Raw genomic sequence first — 26,657 nt, forward strand, 5'->3', positions numbered from 1 at the left:
AGCCTACTGGCCTGTGCAGATCTGAGCTGTATGTAAACAGCTGGCCCCAAATACTGGGGGTTTAGATAAAATCTGTGGGTAGGAATTGTGCTTTCTCTATCTTGGAGCTCATGAGAGAGCTCACTAGCTTTGCAGCACCATTTTAATGGTGTTACCCTCTAGTAACAGCTATGCAAACTGTCATAGCGAGAGCAGCTGATAGGCTGTAAATTTATGTGCTGGTTCAACCTGCTGTAACTTGTGCGTGTGCTCATACTTCCAGGGATGACAGGCAAAACATCTTGCCTGTGCTTTCAAAGCATTTGAGCAATCCATTACAGTGTCTTCAGCTGGTGTCACTGCCACAACAGAATCAGAATTTGAAACTAAATGTAACTTTTCCATTAAATGTATCTGTGGATAATCAGGGTCTCTCTCTGCCGTTTTCTTTCTATGGAAGAGGGAGATTACTGTCATAGAGCAGAGGCCTTTGTTGTCTTCCAAAAACAGCTGTTAAATGCATAATTTGAGTAAATTTTAGTTTGATAAACCAGTTTTTGAGATGTGCTTGTCGTTAAAAATGTATCTGATTAATAATTCAGCATGTGCAGGATTGGAGTCTTCTGACTGCTTGTGACCTAAGAGAGGATACCAATACTGAGTGCTCTCACACATGGTAGCTCAGGGCATAAAGGGCAAGTGGCTTCTACCTCCTGTCTGCTCTTTCTGGTTCTAAGAGAGAATCCTGTAGTGAATGCATACCTTACAAAATAAGTGTGATATGTCTAGAATTTATTTGTTCCTTGATTCTTTCTCCCTTTCAAACAGGATAAGCCATGTATAGTAGCATTTTGGCCAGTTGCAAAGGCAAAGTGTTTGGGTTCATAGGATCATTGGCCTTTACTATTTATCCATTATTGTTAAACATTTCTGATGCTTACTGCGTTTTGGCAGATGCTATTTCCTTGTTTCACCTGTGTGAGGGAACTCTTCTCCAGAAGGATGTAAATGACACACAAGACACCTTTTCAGGTAGTGCTTGATCTGGTTAGATCTACTGAAAGATCAGGCAAGCGCATCAGCCTGAGAAAGCCACTATTTTAGTAAACACAAGTGTAGTTTGGCAAGCCCGGTCTATTTTTGTTCAAACCTCTTTCTAGCATATAAAAAGTAACACTGTAAAAAGCAGCTTCAGGAGACCACAGCATTAGGCCAGATGTGGTTTGCTTCTGTACTGTGTGAAATAGAAAGCTTCTGCTGTTCTTTTCTAAAGCAATTGTATTTTTTCTCCTGTTAGTGTTAAGCACTTCAACATCAAGTGTACTGATCATTACAATATTCTTTGAAACAGTTATCTTTATTTCTAGACAGACTGATTTATTTATGGCAATACAAGTATTTCACTGGTATTGATTTGATTGACGGCATTGGGAGATCTTCTGGCATTGCCATTGCTCTTGTCTGTTTCATTGCAAAATGTGGGTCAGTATTGTTTTGGACATGTTTCCAAATAGTCAGACCCATCCACTGAAAGCAGCTCATCCTATGCCCGCAGAGATTTCTTACTCAGTTGTACTTTGCACAACCCATGTTGATGAAATACAAGTCAGAATGAATCAATGGAGAATTTTCAGGTGGAATGGAGAGAGAATTTTTGTTGTACAAGAAGCAGCTGACATCATCACATTTAATGCAGTGGCCTCACCAGTCCCAGAAGGATTGGGTCTCTTCATTTGTTGAAAGTAGATGGGCTTCATTTGTTGGAAGTAGATGTCCTTCACTGAATAGTCACCGAATTCAATATTATTCATTTATGCCCATCACAGAGTATACACTCCAGTTTGAGTGAATATTGTCCTGGTTGAAACCCAGTTTTTAAAAGGAGAACTAAGAAAGGAAGAAAGTATTTTTCAGAAGATCACTGCTTTCTGGCAAGTGCAGTTATGGGCTTAGTTGAGAGGACTTTATACCCTTTAGTGGCAAACTGTCAAGCACTCTGCACTGTATTTCTCATAAAGCTTAGTAGCACAGAATCAGTATTATTTGCTTGGCAATGTAAGTTGCATTTGATGTTTCTGATTTAGCATCACTATGGCTTTGATTCTTTGAGCAGAACATGCTTCTAACAAGACTTTAAGGAGGTGATGTCTGTTGACCATTCCTCTGCTTAAGAAAGGCAGTGGCATGTATAATTTAATTTAAAATTTCACAAATACCACAAAGATGTGATTCTCGGTGTGCTTTTATGGGGTTTTTGTGCTGTTCTGTTTTGTGATACACATTGCTGTGAAGTTTCAGCTTGTATGGTAATAGGAAGAAACCTAATTTATCTGGTAACTACAATGCAGAGGTAAAAAGTAAGGAAACTTTTAGAACATGGTAGAAAATACTGGAAGTTTGTTAGAAAATGCATCTTGTGGTGACAGCTTGAAATTTCTGTCAACTCTTTCAAATTTGAGTGCATGTAACATGCCCCTGTAAAATGTTTTAAATTTACATGGCAGGGAATAGCTTTTTTGCTTTCTTGCTGTTTCTGGAAGTAGGTGTTTATGCCCCTGAAACACTGGAGAGGTGTTGTCTGTAAAACTGCTGTCTTAAAGTAGGATGAAGGTGTCCAATCTGCCGCTAGTCCCCTTTGAAGCAATATGATGCTTAACTCATTAGACTGCATGAATCTCATGCTTAAAAAAAAAAGGTATGTCTCTGGACCAAGAAAAAAGATCCATCTGATTCATAGTAGGTCTGTTTTTCTAACAATTAGACACACGAAAATAAATTACTTTTTTTTTCCCCCTCCCTCCCTTCAGGGAACAGCAGTACAGAGGCATCATTATGGAGTCAGTGGTACCACAAATTATGTGACACAAGTTTTGGATTGAAGTATCCATGGTGAAATGAGTCAGGATAGGGAACTGCAAATAAAGAGCCTCACACACGTAGGCAGGATTCATGGGCCCTAAAATACAGGCAAGTAACAAGACAAATCATGTTGTTTTAACATGGTGTGATAACTACATGAAGAGTAGTAATTTTATCCATGTATTGTCTTGAGTCTGCTTATTTTTGCAGTGGTTCTACTTTTGCTGAAATAATTTACTTGGCACTAGGAAAGTTTTAAAAATAATTTTGTCTGTATTAGCTCCATTTGAAGTTGGACAGTCCCTTATTATATGTGTTTCCATTACAAAAAGGAAAGTTACTTTATGCATGTTTATAGTGTACACAGGGGGCTTGTCTGCACAATTTTTTTATAAGCAATGAGCTACAAATTGGACTTTTAAGCACTTTTAAAAACTAGAATAAAGGTACTTTAGAAAATAGCTGTTTTGTAATATACATCCCTAGAGCTATATATCTTCCAGTTGAGTGCAGATGTTAATTATTAGTTGGTTAACCTCAAACTTCTCTGGAGCAAAAATGTAAACCTGGTCACATGGCAAGCCAGTGTTGATTTCTATCATCAGGACTTCTTAAAAGTTTTCTTAACAATAGTCATACTTCTTTCTGAATGTTTAAATAAATTTGCATTCTTTTGAAAGCCTAACTACAGATTGTGGTGGGTGTGTCTTGAATCCTGTATTGGGTGTATTCCAGTTAGATTGCTTTTGTTCCACTTTTTTTAAGTGATTTGATAAATCATAATTCTGACACAGCAACTTTGTGCAGATTTGTTTGAATCTCCAATGCTGAGCCAATTTCTTTTGCTATGATTTCTTTGTGAACTTTCATGCATATTTTTTTCCTTACATAGATCTTTATTTATAAGCAGTGTTATCAAAACTGGTGTAGGTTCACTTGTGGTGGAAAGACAATGTATTGGTGTATAACACTGTCATGTTTTCATTCTCTGTAATTGTTTTAATCAGTTTGGGAATGACAACTGTATTCTGACCAGTAGCTGTGTCTTAAAACAGTGCACTTCATACTGTACTGATTCTGTTCATTTCTTGTGTATTGTGATCCCATAGCCTTACAGTGTGAACACATGATTTCACATTGGTCTCTCATTCTGCCCATTTATGTTGTGCAGCAAACAACTGCAAAGTATATAAAGCTTTACTGGTACATCTGGTACATTTCTGGATTGTGAACACCACCACTGCCCCTTTTTTTTTTTTTTTAATGTGAAAAAGGGCAGAAATGTGACTTTCACCATTCAATAGCCACTGTCCTAACTTTGATCCAGTTGTAGTAACAGTAATATAATTGCTCTAATTTTAGAAATACTTAATTTGCTTTACGATCTGGATTAATTAGTTCTTTTTCTCTACATGAAACTCAAGTCATCTTATGTGGTTTACAGGTGATAAGAATAATAGGATTTTTGTCTTGAAAATGTAGAACAAATCCTTTTCTGTTTTATTAATCTTTGGAAGTTACAGTCTAGTAACTAGAAACTACAGTCTAGTTTGCCGAAAATACTGTAAAGTACTGTTTGTCCAGCTTGCTTTAGAAGTAAGAAACATTTAGAGATGCTGTTTGCTTAAATACATTAGAACAGTTAGTTAACTGGTATTTTCTTATATTTGCAGAAAATAACTGCTTTTTATCTCTCTCTGAAAGGGGCACAACACAAAAGCTGTGTGTGTGTACCAAACATTCCTTCCCTTGTAACAATGTGGCAGAATCCCTTCACTTGTAAGAATGTGGCAGTACAGGATTTTTTTCCCCTTGCTTTGAAAGTAGCTAACAGTTAGATTGTAGTTTAGAATACTGCATATGCTGTCTATTAGCTGACATTGATACTGTATGAAGCAAGAGCTGTGCACAGCTGCCCTGCGTGATTGTGTGTCTTTGTGTGCAGTTATGGTGAACATGGGGAGCTGATGTGTTGAAAGGGTAATCGTTTTGCAGGGTGAGTTTTTAGCCAGATTCCTGCTCAGTTCCTAGTTTCCAGTCTTGTTCAGTCTCAAAAGAGAAATGGAGAGCAGGAGCAAGACCAGATGACCTAGACAGCTTCGTTTCCATCTGATTTTTGTCTCTACTATAGAGCCAAATTGCTTTTTCTAAAGAATGATCTCTCAATGTTATTTCTTTCTGTATAAACACCTGGAGGATGTTTTTGTATTGAAATGCTTGGAGTACAAAGGAGATTTTGAGATTGGGGTTTTTTTGTTTGTTTCCTTATGCTGCATTTTGGATTTTTTTCTTTCCCTTACCTTTCTTAGAGAAATAAAATGCCAAAAATTTAAAACTGAGGAACATGTATAGCAAGTTTCCAGGGTTGTAAAATTGTATGTTATTTCACTTCTTCCTAAGTATTGTTGAGGTTAAAATGGGTGGGGGGAAAGAAGATGGTATCTAAACATTGAGATGTTTTCCATTCAGTTCACTGTAATCTGAAAACTCAAAGATCTAAATGGACAGTTACATATGCTTTAATATATATATTTTAAAAATTTACTTTAAAACATAGTAACTTAAAACATGCTTATATTTCAACAGTAATTCATATGTAGTATTTAAATAAATTTGACATTTAAATTTAGGGGAAAGAAAAGACCAGTGAGCAAATACTTTACCTCCAACTCAAATGAATCCATGCACCTTTGTAATGTAGTTTCTCATATGCTGGTATGAGAAGTAAATCTTTAGTACTTCAGCTGTACTATTTGCAACCAAACTCTACTCATAATTTCACTTTTTGATACACTTGCTGAAGTTGATGTGTGCAGATGCTGAACATGCAGTACTGTCATAAAACTGGTTTTAGATTAAAGTTCGTGAGGAATCAAGTACATGATTCATTCCAGCCATGAGGTCACCCATGCAGTTGTTGCTCTTACAGAGCTGGAATTAAATGAGAAAGTATATATTCATTACAAAGGACAGCATACAGGAGCAGCTGAACCAAAGGTGGTTTGTTTACCAGGTTTGCTCTCTTTGGCCTGGACTGATCTTGATTGGGAAGATTAAATAGTGTGATAGATGTCACTTGTGCTGAGGTCAAATGTCAGTCAGTTTGTGTTTGGCAGACAGTTATTCTCAGAATTAATATGTAGGAGCTGATGTTATTCCTATAGCAAAGCCTATGTGTCATGATACCATTCATGGTTTTTTAGTTCTATATGTTCTGGTAATATATTGCAGTTTTCTGTAGGAATTTTGTGACTTCGCAGCAACCTTGAACTTCAATAAATTGACGCTTTCATCTTCAACACATTTACCTTTTATGTATCTCAAACCTTTTCATCATTCAGTGTCTTACTGTTAATTGGCTTGGTTCCTTATATTGTTTATCAAAGTGTAGTAAATCATTGGAGGTTTAACCTGAAATATGAGCTGCACCTAAGCAACAGACAAGAAATATGGCCTTATAGAGCCTAGGAAACACCAACATAAATTTTGATAGACTTAGGTCCTTCTGTGTCCTGAGACAAGGAACAAATGATTTTAGATTTTGATCTAGAGCAGCAAAGTCTGTCAAGTTGCATCTACTGGTCAATTCAAATTGATTTTTCACCTTCAGAGAACCATAGAATGGTTTGGTTTGGAAGGGACTTTTGAAGGTAGTTTAGTCTAACCCTCTTGCAATGAACAAGGACATCTTCAACCTTCAGAGTTGCCAAATTTTAAGTAGTTCCTATTACGATCCAGTTTAAACCCAGAAAAGCAAAGAAAGCTAAGTCTCTGTGCATAAACTGGAAAGAACTTAGAAGGTTCAAAATATTCCCAGAAACAAGATTAAAACCAAATGAGGTTAGATGTTGATGCCAAAAAATGGATGTATTTTATTTAATAGTAGAGAGGCAAAGAGAAGGAAAGAGAAAAGAAAGAGAAAGAAATAGAAAAAAGAAGTGTGTGTGGGGGGTGGGGGGACAGGGAGAGGTGACAGGGGTTAGGTGGAAGCACATCACCCATCCGAGGGTCCCAACGACGTCTTGTTGCTCCCCTCCATCTGCTCTGCTGGTGGTGAGGGTCCCCCGTCGCCGCCGTGGCCATGCCGCTGCATGCTGCCACACCTCTGCATACCAAAGAGTGCAGAATCCCGTGGATTAATATACGCTGTGGGCCAGGTGGGAACGCCCACCTGCCTCCTCTTCCTGGGGCTGGCTTGACACTGTCCCCTGCAACGCTGAGGGTCTGTTGCACCATCTCTGGTGCTCTGGTGCAGGTCTGGGGACCCCTCTGAGGAGAGGCTCCTGTGATGGGCCATGTCACCCCCTTCTGCTGTGGATAAGCTTCCCCCCGCCCCCCCATGAGGACCCCTCAGCTGGGCTCCTCTGCACAGTGGAGGATGGGCAGTCACTGCACCTCTGACCAGAGGCTTTTCCCAGATACCCAAAGCCTCTCCACCCTTTGGTGCAGGGGGTCTGTGGGAGCCTGGCAGCTGATAGCCCTGGGGCTGTGGTCTCCACCTTGGAGGTGTTAAGCTTGTGCTTTGTGAATGTCCCCCGCCCTAAATCATTACTTTATCTTATCTTCATTTATCTTCCTCAGCGAGCAGTGTAAGGCCTTGCTCAAGGCCCCATCCAGGGTGCAGTAGTCTTCTCTGCAGCTTTTGTAATACAATTTTAAAAGTCCTTTAAGAAAATGTTTAAGTCATAAACTATAATATTTCAGTTTCTGACAGTTCCCCTTCAATCTCATCTTTTCCTCATCTGCTGTAGGAGTTCTGGAGTTCCTGTTTATCAGTATTGCATATAAATTCTTTGTTAAAAGAACACCAGGGTTGCAGTCACTATAAAGAGTGAAAATGTGCCAGAAGTATTTTCCCTTGTGTGAAATCTTAGGATGATTTTCAATAACGTGATAAACCACTATATTTTCTCATTTTCCCTAGCAATTAGCACAAGGTGCTTAGTGACTCTAACCAATTATTCAGTGAGTAGGTATGATCTTTTTTATCATCCACAGTCAAAAACTTAATCCAAATAAAACATTCACTCAGGGTTTTTTTCTTGTAATATTGATGTATTTATAATCTTTTTGTGAAGTTTTCTGCAAGTCAGAGCTGTGGTAGTGATAGTAACTTCTATATGAAGAACTGAGATTACAAAATAAAAATACTAAATTTTTTAAGCTTTTGTGGGGTTTCAACAGAAAGTATTATGGTTTTAAGTTTCTGTAACATTACAGTGCTTAATGATTTAATTAAGCATGGAACTACTTTGTCATTTTCTAAACCATTTTAACTGTCTCAATGTAATAAATCCCTCTGCCTTTTTAACGTATGACTTACTCAGCATCACAATAAAAATTCTGAGGGAAAAGTGGGAATGATGTTTACTACAGTGATACTTATCTGCCTCGATGATGAATCTTTCTGTATGCATTGGTGTCTGCTTCATTGGCATAAATTTCTAACTACTATGACAAATGAGATATGCATTATGCGAGTAAATTATTCAGCATGTTGTTCTGACTTGCAGATGCCAGGTCTTTCCTCTGTATCCTGTGTAGCTAAGGTTTTGTGAGAGAGTCACTATCAGTTGTACAAATACACTAATATATGTGAGGAGTCAAGGGCTTAACTAGTGTAGCAATTTGTTCTCGCACATACTAAGATTTCTGTCAATAGATTGGCCTTGTTCTCCCCCCACACCAGCACCTCCCACTCTGCGTTTTTTTAATCTGTTTATCTTTTTGCTCCCCCTCTTCATGCACAGCGTATTTTTTTTTTTGTTGGATTATGTCGTGGTGGTGGTTTTTAAGGGGTTTTATCTGGTTTTTTGTTTGTTTTCTGCTCTCTGGATACTAGCAGTAGGGCTACTGAGAACCTAGGGAGGGGGAATGTTTGTATTTTAATGCAGTTCTTTTGCTGTTGAGGCATACTTTATTAATGCTGTTAGACAAAACCATACCAAAAAATCCCATTATTGCTCAGGTATTATTTTTATTGAAAACTTGTAGTGTGTAGTACATGAGTCACAAAGGACATAGTCTTAAGCTGCACTACTACAGGAGGTTTAAGTTGGACATTAGGAGGAAATTTCTTCACAGAAGGGCGGTGTTTGGGCATTGGAATGGGCTGCCCAGGGCAGTGGTGGAGTCACCATCCCTGGTGGTGTTTATGGAAAGACTGGATGTGGCAGTCAGTGCTGTGGTTTAGTTGACACAGTGGTGTTTGGTCATAGGTTGGACTTGATCTAGGAGGTCTTTTCCAACCTAATTAATTCTGTGATTCTGTGACACTGCTGGCATAGATTTGGGGAAAGGGATAAATCGTAGTAAGAGAGAATTCAGATCTGAACAGAGCAATGGAGAGATTGGTATTAAGTAGTCCTTTAGCACATTTGTAACATTGGCTTAAAACATGAAACTAGATTGCTGGCTGATTTTTTGAGGGAGACCCTTTGTTTTCAGTGCAGAAAGGTAGTCACTAGTTAGTTGTGCTGTGCACAGAATTTCAGCAATTTAACATATAATAGCCAATGAGATGACCTTGTAAAATAGGAATATTTGGACTGGATGACACCGCATCTGCGACAGATACTTCTGAATAACACCTCAAAACATTTCTTAAAGAATGCATTGCTATAAATACATTGCCTTGGCAAGTGAAGTATCCAGTTTACACAGTCTTTACAGCCACTCTGAAGGTTATTGATTAAATACAAGACAACCACATGAAATCTGTACAAGGCAAGCAATCTTTGGATACGTACTTTCTGTAAAGTGCTCGGATGTTTAAATTTTTTTGCTGTAGCACAGAAACAGAAAAATATTTTGTAGTTCTAATCATGTGAAGAAGTGGAACAGTGTGTATGTTCTAAATTAATGATGGTAACAAGCCTACGATAAGAATACTACAAAGTCTGGGCGTTCTTTGCAAAAAGAAACAAAGGCCTAGGGCAGGCAAATAGCCATGAAACACCCTTCAAATGCTGCCAAAGACATTAGGCTTTACAGAAGATGAAAAGAGGGGGATGGATGCCTAATTCAGGATGAGGAAGGAAAGTAGTATGTCACCAAAAAAAAACTAAGATAGGAAGTAAGATAATAGTATTGCAAAATGTGTAGAATAAAATAGTAACACCAGCTGTATTACTGAAAGAACATTCATTTATGTATTTTGCAAAATATAAAAGAAGAAGGCATAAAAAGATCACATTTAAAGAATAACATGCTGTGCCTTCATTTAGCATCTATTGACTTCAGTTGTGCTTTAGTGGATGCTAAGGTCTTTGTTCACCTTGAAACGAGTCAGTAAAGACCCTGCTTGTTAGTACCCACAGCTGAGGGTGTGGCAGACACCTGAGGACTATATTTGCAGTAGAAGGCAAAAAGCTAAAATATAGATTCTTTTGAAGTACCATAGATAAAGTCTAAAAAGAGCTAGTTTCATTTACTTTTGTTTTTAAGGGCTTTTTTTCTTACCCTCCTGTGTCTTTTGAAAATCAGTGAGGCTATCTAATATATTGACAAGCAAAATAAAACATTACTGTAGTGTGATTTCCATTTACCATACTCTTTAGTGTGAAGGAAAACAATTTTTAAAAATACTGAAAAATGCTGTAATCTGATTTTTTTCTAATGCTGCTGCTGCTTCCACTGTTTAAAACTGTTGGTTTTGCACTTGCACAGTACCTTTCAAGTTAATCCTGAGTAACTATTGACTGCAATTATTGAACAACTGCTGAATTGGAGTGAATGTTAAAAATTATGTGAAGGAAAAGGGGATGGTAAGATTTTTGTGTGATACAAACTACAGAATTGCTCAGGATTCACAATTCTGTTAGATAAATCAGGATTCAGACCACCAGTTTTCAAGAATATGGTTTCTCTAAGTCATGCGTGGAGCTGCTTCCTCTCTGTGTTACAGAATTGAGTTTGGCTGAGGATGTATTCATGGCACACCAAATACTGCTGTTATCAGATGAAAATTGTTTCGCTTGTGTACCTGCTTGAAAGATTCTGTCATGAGGATCTTTAGGAATTACTTTGAATAAGGGTTTGAGGTATGTGCAATCTCAATTTTAAAAGCTTCAATGGATTAGAGCATTTTATCATGCTGTCTGCTTGCTGTAGTTTTTCTCCCCCACATGGAAATGTCTTGAATGTTCTGCACCTTCATGCACAACCTTTTTTGGAAGACTCGTGAACAAGCATATCTTTCACTAATATGTTTTTAAGTAGGTTTATTGTAAAGGATAATACTGTCTCCTACATTGTTTAGTTATGTATTAACACAACAAACGGACAATGTTTATGCCATTACATCATTTAATGTAAGCTATGGTAATAGCTTTATTTTAGGCAAGTTTGTGGTTAAATATATTAATGTTGCATTGAAAGGTTTTGTTACTTTGGTGATTGAGGCTGTATATTGTTTTTATTAAGTTAAATTAGGAAGGCTGAAACTTCTATTCTGAGTAAAGGTTTAAAGCAGAGACTTGCAGCGGTAACACCCTCTGAAGTTTCCTGGTGCAGTTAGAGATCACAAGGTAGTAGGTAGGAGTCTACCAACTCTAAGACTTGCTTTACTTTGTTACCTTTACTGTCTGACATACTTAGTATGTTTCAGAGGTTGACATCCAGAGGATCATTTCTGTTAAGTGGTCTGTGCTGAGGCAGCCTTGGCCAACATCAAAATTCCCACCCTGCTACTTGCTTGTTCAACCCAGCACCTCCAGTCTGGTAATGCAGAGGAGTAAAATAGGAAAAACAGAAACACTAAAATAACAGGTTGAGATAACAACAGGGAAATTGCTTACCAATTACCATTGCAGGCAAAATGAACTCTTTTCGGGAAAAAATAGCTAATTTATTGCCAACTAAAATCAATTCAGGTAGTGAGAAACAAACTCAAAACAGCACAGCTTTCCTACCCCTTCCGCCAGGCTCAGCTCTTTCTCACATACCTTACCCCTGCCATGCAAGCTCACATGGAGAATGGCAGGGGGGTTGCAGCCATTACGTAATGGTGCTTCTCTGCCTTCTTCCTCATCACATCTTTCCCTGCTCTGATGTGGACTCTCCGCGGGCTTCAGTTCCTTCAGGAATATCCTTGTGCTCCACTCTGGCATCCTCCGTGAGCTGCGGGGGATATCTTCTGTTCCATGGAGATGTTCCTCCTCCACTTTCCTCTGACTTTGGTGTTCCCTTTCTTAAACATGTTTTCCCAGAAGTGTCCCCGGCTTGCCTGAGGGACTCAGCTGTGCTCTGCAGTATGTCTGTTGGATCTGGCTGTGTCCCACACGGGACAGCGTCTGGCTTCTTCCCACAGCAACCTCTCCTCTGCCAACCAGTTGCCACAGAAACCTGGAACACAGTTTAGTAAGATATTAAGAACCTATTTTGTTTCCTGGGTCATGAGATTCTGTCCCCTACTATTACTGTCAAACACCATGTAGTCATTTCAAAGCTTACACAGAAATTTGGAAGGTGTCTGTAGTAGGGAAGTACTTCCTAGTAAGTTGCTGCTTGTCCAAAATTTATAAGCCTAGAACATACAAAAGATGTTAAGAATTTCTTTAATGAAATAAAAGGGTATGTGTGATAAGGAGTACCAAGTGTTGCAAATTTGCTTATGGGTGCAAATAAAAAAAAAAAGAGCAGTGCTTGTATTTGTGGAGCACATCCTTTGGCTTTCATCAGCTCGAGGAACAGGCTGAAATGACAGTTACCTGCAAGTGAGAGATCCTAATGCAAGTACAAACCCAAAAATTTCAAGAAATATTTATAGAATTATTTAGTGCTGTTTGAAGAACAGAGGAAGAGAAAACAAGCAGAATGTGATGTCATTTGCTTGTTAACATAACCTAATCTGACTCATGAGAGTGTTTATACTCTACAGTGTGTAATTTGGGGGATATTACAGAAGCTTGGTGTTGTTCAGGAATTTATAGTCAACATTTCTGAAAAGTGTCTATGAAAGATAATATTGATGAAAACACTGTTAACCTTACCAAAAGGCTAGGGGTTTTTTTGCCTGCAGTTTAGAGTGACAAATAATTTTTGGCAATAGTTTATGGTGCTTTTTCTCTAACTAGCTCTGTAGCTGACAGGAAAATACCTGTTGAACAAAAATGTTTCAGTTGATTTTGTCTGACACAGGGAAAAAAGATGAGTTGTGGCTGGAGCGCTGCATACACATCCCAGTATTTAAATAGACAGATGAGCCTCATACAGAAGTGAAAGTTCAGTTACCAACCAGGAAAACTTTTTCTTTGGGTATCTAGCTGTGCAGCATTCTCCATTTACATGTGACTTGTGTTACTTGCACGAAGAAAGACCAGTAAGATAGCTACCAGAACTTGTGTGGCAGTGTCAGTCTTTAATGAATGGTCATTGAGGGAAATGGAAACCAAAGGCTGTGTGACTACTCTGCTCCCCCTTTTCACTACTGACTTGTTGTTTCATCTTTTACAGGATGTGGTGAAGTACACCTCATCAGTTTACCTGGGACTAGTAAATACACACTTTTCTACTCAGCTATGCTTTGGTCAGTGTGGTCTAACATAGTCTGCCTGTGTTGCTTTCATGTGGTTGTGTTTCTTACTGGAATAGCAGCTTGGACTGTGCTGCCAGCCTGTGAATGCCAAGAGCCTGGTATGATCACTGGAATTTGTAGCTGGGGCCAGCTGCATTTGCCTCCTTTATGTGTTTTAGTTCATTTTAGCTGGCTTTGTAGTGATTTTTGACACTCATTCTAGAAATAGTTGCTGATATTGATCAGCTGCTTATATGAGTAATCTGTCAATAGAGGAAGCAAGAATAATATTTTGTATGTGGTTCATTTTATAGATGGGTGCTTAATAAGTGAATACCTGACCTCATGTTGTGCGTCTTAAGAAAAGAAGAAAATACTATGGCTATTTCTGTAACTCAGAATTATCAGCTTGAAGATGGTTTGTACATAGCTTATATTTGGTTTTTGAGATGCTTATTCTTTGGTCTTCATTATTTCTGGAGATTTGTTCTTTTAAATTATCTTCTGCTTCTCTGGACTTTACTGGTTTTAGTTGGCCCACATAACAGTAAATTTCTTCAGTTATGTTTCAGTTATTTTTGCTTGGTGATAACAGTAGGGAATAGATGTTCCTTTCTGATGATTGTTCTTTGCATCCTATAAATAGTTAGACTTATCAGTAGTGTTTCTGAGATTGTTTTCTAATGTCACAGCAGGAATTCAAAAAAGATCCATCCTAATCAATTCCAGTCAGGAGGAGGTAGTTTTATGGAGATGATCAGAATATCTTCACTGAGTTGATGTATTAAATAAACTGTTTCAACTTTTATGCTTTTTCTTGGGGTTTGCTCATTGTTTATGTGTAAAAAAAAAATCAATGCCTCTCTTACATACTAGTCTAAAAAATTTACATTAAAAATTCTCAGTAAGACAAAGATAGTAGCCTTGCTTTTGGAACTTAAAATTGATACTTGCCATCAGCAGTAATTTCCAAGGTAAATTCTAGCCTGAGAGGTCTCAAAGGTTATTTCTTCTTTGGATACTTCACGGTTCAAAGTATCCAATAGTCCTCAGTTTTTTGTGACTATTACATTGCTTGCTAGACTGGAGAAGACAAGACTTGGTGAACCACATGGTCTCATAGGCCTAATATTTCAAATGATTAAGACAACTTAGATTTGATGTAAAAAGCTATCAGTGAGCAAAATAATTGTATGGATATCAGTTGCAGATGTCAGTTAAAATCAGTGTTTCAAATGTAATTTTATTTGGTGTTACCTAAACTTGAGAGGAATTTGTCCTTTGGAAGATGCCAAATTCAAGGAAGCTCATGGACTTCTTGTTTGAATCTCCATACTGCCCAGAGATCTGCTTTTCTCTGATCTTTGTTTCCCCCCATAGCTCAGGGTATCACACCAATATGCATCTAGTTATACAGAGGTTTCTAATTTTAAATTACAGACAGAAAACCCATCTCTTCTCCTCTACTAAGGATCCCTGCATCAAGGCTCAGGAACAATCTAATTGCAATGAGTCAAAGGCCTCATTTTCCTAGTGGTGTTTTTGGGGTTTTTTTGTCTTCATAAGAGTAAAGGTATTACACGTTGCAAGGAACAGTTACTGACTAAAGAATTATAAATAACCAAGCACTCCATTTGGATTCCAACAAATGTAAGAAAAAAATTTTGGTCCCATTTACAGGTGTTACTGAAATAAGTGTTTTCTCACTTCCTTGGGAAAAACTGAAAACCTTGACATAAATATCTAATAATATATGTGAAATAAGGTCTTGTAAGGTCTTGTGCTCTGTTCTCAATTATGTTTTGAGGATATCTTGCTGCTGCAAGGCCTAATTTCACTCTTCTTGTTTCTCTGACATTGAGTATTCTCTAATATCAAAGACTGCAGTGTGTGTAGTTCTTCCTTTCTTCTCAGTCCTTGTGGAAAAGCTGGCTTGTTTCATGACTCAGGGAGAAGACTGAAAGTTTCATGTAATCACTGAAGGAGTTACATTAATGTAATATACTATTGAAGAACTCTTTGAGATTAAAAGTGTGTACTCTTATGTTTCTGAATGTCTTAGCAAGAGTTTTAAGGCAGAAGGATCTTCCCAAGTTTTGTTAGGAAAGGGATTTGTCTTCGTCAAAGCATTGCCTTACTTCACCAGTCCATGTATGTTATTCATTTGCTTTGTGTCAGAGGATGGAATGGTGACTATAGTTTCACAGGCTGTGTTAGCACTAGAAAGTAATGGAGTCCTGTCCCTTTTCAGTAGCTCAGTTCTGATAGTATTCAGTGATACAGGCTTGACAAGCCCACCCCAGTGAGCAATGTAGCTTAGACTTAAAGCACCATCCAAACTGTGCACAAGATGCCCATGTTGCACCTACCATGCAAGGTAGATTAAGTACTCCTGTTACAACTTGATGTTGCTCTCTGAAGCCTGTTCCTGGAGAAAAGGTGAGATTGCCTTTGACACAGGAACTTTTATTACATGAAGAAATTACTTTGAAATGGAATTCTAATATTATTCCACTTACAAATTTTCATTTTTAGAATTGTTTTTACAACAGGACTGTTAGTTTTCTAATTCTCTGTAGGCGTCACTATTCACAGTTCATTTTTCAAGTGTTTTTGAATGTAAGTGGTTCAACAGTTCGTTGAAAATACCAATTTTCTTTTTATGATGGTAGTGTCATGTCTTTTGATTTCTAATGATTTTGCCTTACTGTTGCTGTTAAAGGAAAGAAATCCCTTATGACTGTCTTTTTTTTTCTGCATCCTGTAGTGACGGTTGATGTGTTTGTGTGCATTCTTCTTCTAATACTTGTCCATGCTTAATTAGTTCTTCCACTTTACAAAACTGCACCTAAAGTGCTTCTAATAGATTACAAGTGTATAAAAAGCCATTTGTCTTCCATCTTCTGCATCTCTTTATTAATTCCCAGCCTGAATTTCCTAAAATCTCAGGGTTTTTCCATGTTTTTAAATGCTGCTGAAGTCTTCATTTTACTCCCACACCATTGTTCCCCATGGCTTTGCTTAGCTTCTTATAATGGGATCAGCTTGTTCTGTAGCAGAAATATCACAGCAAAATATGTCTGCATGTAGACCAACACTGAACTGTTTTCTGAAGTCATAGTTATCTGGATTTAGATTTAGTTTTTGTTTTCTAAATACTAAAGAAAATGTCTGTTCAGAATGTTTCCAGTATTGAGTTCAGTTTGTGAGGGTTCTGTAGTCAGTTCCTAAATTAAGAATTCCAGGATAGGAGCTACACAGTTTTGAGTATCATTTATGAAAAGTTAGTTAACTGTATCACAACTGTAGAACATGTTCTGATTCATTATTGGAAATTAGAGTAGTCAGAATGGATCCACTCAAGGTAAATCATGCTTGGCCAACCTGATTGCCTTCTGTGATCAATCTACATGCTTCATTCAGGCAGTTCTCCCATGAGATTGTAAGTCTTCTGAAGGAAATAAATGGAGACAGTATCTGCAGAAGCTCTCCCCTTGATGGAATATGAGCCAGCAGGTAGTCATGTATGTGTGGAATTCCATCTAGAACAGAGGGACTTCTGTTTTCTCATATACACAGATGTTCATGTGCTCCTTGTCTATCTTGTTTGCAAACTTCATTCCTGAGCTGGACAATAAAATAAGTTCCCTTATTTATAATTTTCACATTTTTCTTTTGTACAGAAAGTTTTCCAGTTTGATCTCGGTGGAAGGTTTTTAGAAGTTTAAAACAAAGTCAGTGTTAGCAGGTGATGAAAAAGCACTTCTCTGAGGATACATGAATAATAATCCTCAGGTTCTCTAACTTGTACTGTGAAATTACATGTTTATAAGCTTGGGAAAGGGGCTGGACAAGATGACTTTCAGGGGTCCCTTCCAACTTCAGCCATTCTGTGTAGATTGCATCTCAGTTTTTTACATACCAGATCATCCTGCATGGCTGAGCATTCTGGTGGTCAGAAGACATCAGTTCTTGTATCTTGCTAAGGAGTTGTTGAGCATCTTTGCGTTGCATTATCATACTGGTTTCAGTTCTCTTCTGATAATATTGAAGTTTTCTATCTTAGGGTTCCCACAGATTTTTCTTGTAATCATAAAAATTGTAGAGTAACTCAAGGATTATGCTTGGTATGTGCTCCTAATAGTAATGTATATGGCAACCATCTTCCAGAAAAAATACTAGATTTCTTAATCTCGCTCTCATGGGTTTCAAGTATGCAAAATGCTATAATTTAATACTTCAGTAACATTTATGCCACTTGCTTTTATAAGTATAGGTTTGGGAGGTGGGCTTTCTTTCTGTATTGTATGAAAATACTGCATTTATATTATTTTTGAAGTATTGATTTATTAGAAGTATTATGGCTATTCACCTATATTGGCATTTAGTTGGCAGTGTCTTCTTTTAAGAGAAAATAGCCAGTTTGCTAGTTAATATCTCAAGGTTTTGTGGACTGCCTTTCTTCTATGTTACAGCAGCAATTTTTTATCACTTCATTCAGTGCCTTAGAAAGACTCATGATTAAGCCTCAGCTTTACTTGTAGGTGTCTGTATGTTTACTTACCAGTCTCCTTGAGTCATTCTGGGATGCTTGATCAGCAGAGTCAGTCAGTGCAGACCCCATTCTTTTCGGTCCATGAAGAGACCACGGAATGAAACATTTCAGTGGCCTGTCCCATCAGGGGCCAGTTTTGTATCCAGAAATTCTGAGGAGAGCAGTCATATGCAGAGTCTGCTGTTGAGCACCACTTCCACTGATTCTACAGATGTGAAGAAAGTGATGAATAGATACAAAAATAACATCATCTGGTCACTGTAAGTGGGCTGCTGTAGCAGTCAGTGCTGTTCTAGTGGTACAAATTCATTTCTCTGTACCTCCAAAAAGAAACAGGAACATAAGATTAGCATATATAAACCATAAAACTCATTAACCTTTTCCCAAGCCAAGTTTTTAATTTATGTAAATTGGCAGGTCTGTGTAGCCTGAAATCCTCAGTGGGTAGATCTTTTTTCTCCTTGTGGCTCCGTTGGAAAGAACCCACTAGAGTTTGTAATGGCATAGGGCAAACCATGGTTGCTATTACTGGAGTCTGGGCTTCAAACTCAATACTGTGATATTTGGTGCACTTTGATTATTTTACCTAAATGATGGAAATAAATGACTGTTCTTAACAGTAGCAGGGTCAGACTTGCAATAATGTCGATTTTAAGTACAAATAGCAGTATAACTAAATATCATGATAAAATCAATACCATCAAGGATCAAAGTAAGTAGCTGTGTAAACCCATGTAACTTGACAGCTGCTAGCCTAATAGGAGTCTTAGATCAGCAGTAACTTGTTTGCTTTCTTGGCAGAATCAAAAATGAAAAGCAGCTCAGGGTATGAGTTCTCTAAGATTTCCCTGGAATTAAGTAAGTTGAGTAATTTGACTCTGCTCAGTTGAAAGCCATAGTGTTTTTCATGGGGTTTTTTGCAGATAAAGGGGAGTACAGGAGAAGGGAACAGAAGGAAATAGAAGGAAACTTTCTTTGTATGTGTTCTCTTTTTTATTCAACAATAAAATTACATTTTCAGTTCAGCAAGAACAGTTAAATAGCTGTTGAACTTGAAAGGAACATGAATTTAAGTACAGTAAGTTTAGAATGTGCAACTGTTCTGTTTATTCTGGTGCTCTGCAATTTTGCATTCTAAGGGGACATAAATTAACTCAGAATACTTGGACAACTATTAAAGCGAAAGTATTTTTTAAAACGTGAAAAAATTCACACTTCTGAAAGGAGTTCATAGCTAGTAGTGCAAATAAAAAGTGTAAGTGCAGAACTGATTCTGACTGACAAGCTGTAGGAAGCAAAGACCTGAATTTATAAAATTCACGGGGGATAGACATGTATATTTGTATGTACAGAAATTCAGTCTGTGTTCCAATATCAAATTTAGCTTGCGGTGAGTTGGTTTATTCACTTGTTTCTTTAAGCTGCAGTGGGCATTCAGACAAATTATTTTATGAACTAGTTTGAATTTCCCCCTCAACATGATCCTGGGATACATTTAAAAAAACCAACAACAACAACCCACCCTTTCCAACTTAGCAACAAAAATAGTAAAAAACCCCAAATTCAAACCCTTCCCAAAACCAACCAACAAAATTTGAATAGAGAACCTGTAACACTTTAAACAACTATTAATTAGTTGTTAATTATATTTGGATGGGGGACTCCTTTATTTCAGAATCAGTTTTAGGTACAGCCATCAGTATACACTCAGATTTGTTGGTGACTTGGTACAGAAAATAAATGGTTTGCTACCACTGCACAAATAAATCCTCTCTCAGTTCACATGCTACTAATATATGACTTTTTCCACCTTAGGAGTGAAGAAGTTTCCTGCCATATAAAGCTGTTACTGTCCTTTATTTTGCCATTAAAAAAAACCCCAAAAAAACAAACCTGTAGTTCTTATTTTCTTTATTTTCCCCTTTCTCTTAGTGTGTTGTTATTTGAAAAACATGATACATAAATAAGACTTTTGTTCTCCTGAAATATTTTAAAGACATGGGCAGAATTCATAGATGATGACTTCACCATTATGAATGCATATATAGATTGCATTTCACCATTGATGAGACTTGACAGAGTTGACTTGCAAGAAGAATAAAATTCACCTTGTAAAATGGACTTGTAGTACCATGTTTTTTAGCAATTATTTTACTTCTAAACATAATTTGAAGAACAATACATCTGACCCCAGTTTTAAAAAAGAGACAAAAAAGGCTCTGCTGCTACTGGGATTTTTGGGGGTGCTTTTCGCAGGTGTGAAAGATTTGCAGGCAGTCCTCAGCCTGAAGGTCTTGTTATTGCTGCGCTTTAATGGACTTAAACTGTCTTCACTGGGTGGCCACTGGTATATGATTGAGTGTAAATACTTCAGGCAAGCTCCCCCAACTGAGAAATAACCTCAGTTTAAAAGAGTGGACTTTTGGAAGTCTTTTCATTGGTCTTGTGAACCAGTGAAGTTGTGCTCCCTCTTTGTAACATTCATCTCCTGGGTGATGAAAGCACAGCCAGTTTTGGTGTCCTCATGCAGGGAGTTCATCCAAACAAAATGCAAAGGGATATGTGCTGCCTGTCATTGTGGTGGTGGTTGTTAATCAGCAACACATGCTTACAGTATTTTTCTGTGAAAACTTTTCAGTGGCAGTGAGAAGTCACGAACGATTTTGGGGACTGAAAAGGTGGCAAATGAATGCCAGTGAATGCATGCTTTGTTGTATTGTGGTGAGAAAATAACAGATAACATGCATTGTAGTTGAGACTAGCCCCCCCAAAATTATGGTGGGTTTGGGGGGTCCCAATCCATAGCCCTGTACTGCCTTGTCTGAATGAGAAGCTCAGACTGTGGTCCAGCACAAAGGTTTTCACAGTGTGTCCTTTCACTCTGCTCTTACTGCAGACTCAGGGAAGCTAATGCTGAGAAGTAAGAGTGTTGTTAGAAGTCTAGAGATTTGCATATACAGTAGAAATCTCTCAGGGATCCACAGATTTTAAAAGTTGAAAATCACCTGGGTTTTTTTCCACATCCCAACTTATGCCTTAATAACTAGAATATTGAATGGCCTCATAGGTGCTCTGAATGTTCTTTTTAATTTCTGAAAGGTTGTGTGATTGATACTGAAAAATTTTCACAAAGGCTGAGAAACTGTTAAGCATCCAACACTTACTCAGTATGCAAAGTTATTCTTGGAGAGATGCTGTGTTACTACTATAAAGAACATAATTAGTAGTGAATTCTGTTGTTGCACAGCTATAATCATGTGTATGTCACATAACCACATCTGTTCTGTATTGGTTTTGTCAATTAATCAAGTGTGAGAACTGCTCTACATTAGTACCTTTTGTTTGAAACACACCTGCACTTGTGTCATAAATTTATCCTGTCTGCAGAAACTGAAAATAATACGAAAAAATTCAGATGTAGCAACTACTTAGAAGAAGTAGTCACTAGGAAATAAATGTTTACCTTTTTTTTTAGGTCAGAAGACTTGTCTCCACTTACATGGTATCTTTCCTTACCTCTATGTACCATACGACGGCTTTGGACAGCATCCAGAATGTTACCTTCGTCAAGTGGCATTCAGCATTGACAGAGCACTCAATGTGGCTTTAGGCAATCCATCTTCTACTGTTCAACATGTTTTCAAAGTATCATTAGTATCTGGAATGTAAGTATTACCTGTCAGGAGTTTTGGTTGTCTGTTTTGAAATGTTTTTTGCAGTTGTACTACATCGAAGCACTTTGGACTTGGGTGATTGCAGTGCTAATCCTTTTTCGTTCCCCACCCATGTATGTCTTCATACAGGGCTGTACAACTTCTAAATAACTCTTCTCACTTGCTTTGACTTAAACATAGTTAACAGGTCTTCCCAAGAAACTTTCTTGACACAACGATTTTTTCCTAAATTGTATCCTAGTGTGTGTAATTTTGCAAAATCTGTTCTTACTAGCTTTTTCTGTCTCTGCTGTTAGAGCAGTACTTTCCGTGCAGCATTTTCTACCACTCTGGATTATTCTAGGTTCCCTGAGACCAGACATGTCTTACATGAGCCTGATTCTAGGTGGTCTTTATTTTTTGTTCATCTAAAATAGCCCCCACAGAGACTGACAGGTCATGTTTATCTGTCTGATTCTTCCAGCAGCACAGGCCAGGAAGTGGAGGCTTTTAAACATACATTTACTAATGTATCAAGATGACCATTGTGTTTTATTTGGTGTAGCTTTCTGTTGCTGCTGAACTATATGTTATTATTGAATGTTAACATGAATGAATGAACATTCTAAGGATTCTATTAGTTAATTTTTACTTAACTTGTATATCCAAGGTCTGAAAAACAAGTCAAATCATAATGAATAATAGGAAAATACCCTGGAGGAACACAGGTAGTCTAGATACATGTATTCAATTTTTTATCTTCAAAACAATGTAAATGCTAATTTTCAGTGTTGTGCAGCACTATGTTTTATTTGCTTTTTTCATGCATTTCTGGAATATATTCTTTCTAATTGTTAAGTGTAGGAAGATATTTCTGTTCCCAGCCAGTTTTGGTGGCTTCTAGATATTGTGAGTAAAGTGGCTGCAATAATTTGTTTTTATTTTCAATCAGAACTTTCTGATGTTTTTGCAGTAACAAAGAAGGTCACCTACCAAATTTCTTGATGTTGTTCTTTTTGTGAGAACTTTGTGAATTGTAGTATAAGCTGTTCCTCTCATCATGAAAACTGGGCAGAGTAAACTGTTGCTAACAGTCTTTACTTGAATCAGTGAGAACAGGTAGAAATTAGGAGAACCTGCCTCTTTTTCACCTGTCTTGCCTTAGAACTTCAGAACAGTCATTACTGAAAGTCAGCTGCTCGTTGCCTCAAAGCAGCATAAGGGAGTGTTTCAGGTATTTTGTTTGTTTGCGTAAGAGGCTAATGGGGAAGACCTAAATGAAATGCATCTTCATCTTTACCTGGGTAGATAGACATGCTTATTTCATGCTCCTTATAATAAAATGTCATTGAATAAATGCCACAGCATAACTGGCTAGCTTCTTGCTTTTATTTCTTTCTCTCCAGGCCTTTTTACGGTTACCATGAAAAGGAGAGACAGTTTATGAAGATTTATCTTTACAATCCTGCAATGGTAAAAAGGTAAGGATGTGGAAATACAAAGTTCTGTCTGATTTCCTTATATCTTGAATTAAAAAGTCATGTTTGAAACAAGATTCACCAATAACTTAGCAAAATAAAAGCTCCAAAATTATTGTCCCACAGTTTTCAAAACACTTAAAAAATTGCTAATTTTAAACACACCAATAATCTTTTAAAGCAGTAGCATGTTAGGAAAACAATACCAAAACACACTTGCCTTTAGTTGTTTTGTGTTTACTGTAATTCTTGAACACTTAAACAAATTTGCATCAGGTTTCTTTTCCTGTAACTCTTAAGTAAAAAAACATAGATGTCTTTCATATGGCTTCATTTTATCTATTATGAAGTAAATTTTGGTAGGTTTTAATTCCAGCAACAATTACTAAATTTAAGATTTACTTGGAAAACTGAATAGCTTTTGTTATTAGACAGGTTTTCTATTTCTCAACAGAGTAGTGTTCTGTTATATGAAAGTGCTGTTGATTTCAATCTCACTGTCAAAGTAGTTGTAGTAAATTCAGGAATAAATAAGGAATTATTTCCCAAGCTTAAACTGAAATCCCTTGAGTGTGCGCTATTACATACTGTAACCTTTTTTAAAAGGTCTGATACATGATCATAAGACAGGATTGTCTTGATTTTTCTTCTAGGTAAGTGAAATTTTGCGCAATTTAACCTTCTGTCAATTTATGACATGACGGTTGTTTCAAAATTTGGAGTTTCTTATGTTTGAATTGCTCCATTCCAAGTAAAGACTGACACTTCACTTAAATTATTCCTTTCTTTTTTCTGTATATAACTTTATTTTTAATCCCATTTTGTTGCATTTACAAATGCTTTGTGCTTTTTTTCGTTGTATAAATATATGTTAATTTGAGATAATCATATTGTACCAATTTATAATTAATCAGATACTTGCAGTTATTTTTTAATGTGTATCTGTTTAAAAGAGAGGATTTGTCCTTCTACAGAGCTTTAAAATACTGTTTCTGAGTACACAATATGTAGCTTTAAAGCCGTGAAGGACGTCATATGTATCATATATATGTCAAGGAGAACTAGAGAGACTTTCAAACTTTTTACTGGTGTGTAGGCATACAGCTGCCACAGTTGTTCTGTTGAAAGATTTCCATGGCTTATAGTGGCTTTTGAATCACTTGCAGGAATAGAATACTGTGGAATTTTTTTTTCAGAGAGTTTCATGTTTTTTAAGCCGAAGGATTCAAGGCTCCTTTATAACTAACACCCAAATATTGTATAATTATTAGCAGAGATCTTTTTTTTTCGTGTGTTATTGTGAAAACACAGTTCTTAAGTTAAAAGTACAACTAAGGCAAAAATTAAAGTGTCTAAGTATTTAATATTTTGATAAAGTCAAATATCAATATTGTTGTACTGAAATAATTTTTTATTTATGTCCTAATTTGTCTTCTAGAGTTTGTGAGCTTCTGCAAGGTGGAGCCATAATGAACAAATCTTACCAGCCTCATGAAGCCCATATTCCCTACCTCCTCCAACTCTTTATAGACTACAATTTATATGGAATGAATTTAATAAACCTGGCTGCTGTCAAATTCAGAAAGGCAAGGAGAAAAAGTAAGGTTTATTTCTTAAGAAAGAAATTTATTTCTTAAATTATTTCTTTATTTTTTTCTTATTTCTTAAGACCAAATAATTGCTTTGAAGGCTAAAAAACTACCATTTTGAACAAGATGTCACTAGCTGTCAGGCGTTTGCTGTAGTTTGCCTGAATGGGTATTGTGTTGTTTCCATGAAGTTTGCTTTCTGTGTCAAAACAAAGTCCATATGTAGCTTTTTTCCTTTTTATACCTCTGTATGAGGATTGAGGAAGAGCCTGCTTCCTGAAATGACATGCTGTATATCAAGAAAGTGTTCTATCAGCAGCACAGCTGTGACCATTTCACAAGATGACCACACCTCTTTTCTAGATGAAAAATTGTGGATATTCAGGTGAAGAATTGACATGAAAGATAGCATAATAATACTGTCGCTTTCCTTTTTAATGGTTTTGATTCTTATATCAATTCAAATTCTTTTTTTTTTGTTGTTGCAGTAGTGTCTTTATAAAATTATGGCTAAATGATTTTGCTCCGATGACAATCAGTGTTCTTAATTAAAATGCTTGTGTTTGTGCGAAAGTCATTTGCTTTAAGGTAAAGTTTGAATTCTTAGTGTGTGAGTAAAGGAGGTATTCTTAAAAATTAGTTTGTCCTTTTGGATGTACACACTGACATAAAAATTAAGTTTGGTGAGAACATCCCTAATTCTTCTAAATTCTTCGTTATAAAGGAGAGATAACAGTAGGAAAAGCATAATGCCATTGGTACTTAATGTTTAATGAAATAAGTATCGTTTACTTAAAACATAATTGTTCCTCCAGCTAAAACAAAGTTGAAAGGAATGGTGAAGTATTTTTCTGTAAAAACGACAAGCAAGAATCATGCTTCATTTCCTCCTTGTTTTTATGCCTGTATATTCAGACAGCAATAGAGTAGCCCTTGGAGTTTTATAACTAATTATTGTTTAAAGGAAGATACTCTTTTCATGCTCAACAATAGGCCACACTTTTTGGTGGTGTCAGAACTGTAGGAAGGCAGAACCTCAGCCATGGACAGAGCATCTTGAGGATTTTCAGTCTTGAGGAGGTATAGTCAGGTACCTTTAGTCTTCCAAATATTCCAATCAGCCTTCTGGAAACATGCAATGTGATTGTATCAAATAGTTGCTTCCATTCTTTTTCCATAGCTCTTTTTTTTCCTCTCTTTCAGATGATAGATGAAAAACACAAGCTATTTATATTCTCCTTCACCATTTATTTAAGGATGAGAGACCTAAGTCTTGAATGGAATCAAGGGGGTGAAAGAGGAGCATGGGCTGAGACCAGTGGATTTTAACTGTTCTTATAGGGAAGAATCCAATAAAATAAAAGGAAGAAAACGACACTGCCTTGTCTGGCTTGTTCAGATACTGGTTGCAGTGCTCCTAGGAAGATAAATTCTGTTTTGCATGGCTCCATATAACACATGCATCAGTAGCTTGCCTCACTCTGTTGTTGATCCCCAGGCACAGGATCACTGTCTCTTGCTCCTGGCACAGCAGCTGAATCCCTGGTGCAGCCTTACAGAGGCACTGCTGTCAAGAGGCCTGTCCTTGTACAGCAACCCTCTCTGAGCTCAGGCTGTTAGAGTGCTGTAGAAGGCACAGCCTCTGCTTGCAGCTGACACCCTGCCTGTCCCTCAGCATCTGTGTTGTTGTGCATTCCTTTCAGTCAAGTGTACCTGTGTCACACAGGCCAGGTCAAACGTTGTTTCTTAGACAGCAGTAAAAGCCTTTGTCAAAAGATGTGCAGCAAACAGTTACCTTACTTCCCTTGCAGATGATGATACAAAAATGAGTCTGGCAATTAATATGTTCATTTGTCAATGTAAGCAAGTGGCCTCAGAAGCCTGTTCATAGTGGTATTTTTCTCACTGAGATAAGTAGACCTTTTTGAAGGCTGAGAGAGGTCAGCATGCAAATTTGTATTAGCAGGAGCACTCTGCCTTCATCAGCCTGTATCCAGAAGGTATCAGAACTGTATCCAGTTCATTTTC

At 37.2% G+C, this 26,657-nt stretch overlaps 1 protein-coding gene across 2 annotated transcripts in view; it reads left to right on the top strand.

The window, feature by feature from the left end:
* Window positions 1-26,657, top strand: part of REV3L (REV3 like, DNA directed polymerase zeta catalytic subunit) — a 118,493-nt gene that overhangs the window by 25,527 nt on the left and 66,309 nt on the right. The window contains exons 2-4 of one of the 2 annotated variants that reach the window (XM_069010975.1): window positions 21,385-21,574; window positions 22,969-23,043; window positions 24,479-24,639. In XM_069010975.1, the coding sequence (XP_068867076.1) occupies window positions 21,385-21,574; window positions 22,969-23,043; window positions 24,479-24,639 (426 nt within the window). Of the gene's footprint in view, window positions 1-21,384; window positions 21,575-22,968; window positions 23,044-24,478; window positions 24,640-26,657 lie in introns of those variants that run through there. The other variant, XM_069010976.1, reaches the window with a different exon arrangement.

This window comes from Aphelocoma coerulescens, chromosome 3, assembly GCF_041296385.1.
Source record: "Aphelocoma coerulescens isolate FSJ_1873_10779 chromosome 3, UR_Acoe_1.0, whole genome shotgun sequence".
NCBI classification, from domain to species: domain Eukaryota; kingdom Metazoa; phylum Chordata; class Aves; order Passeriformes; family Corvidae; genus Aphelocoma; species Aphelocoma coerulescens.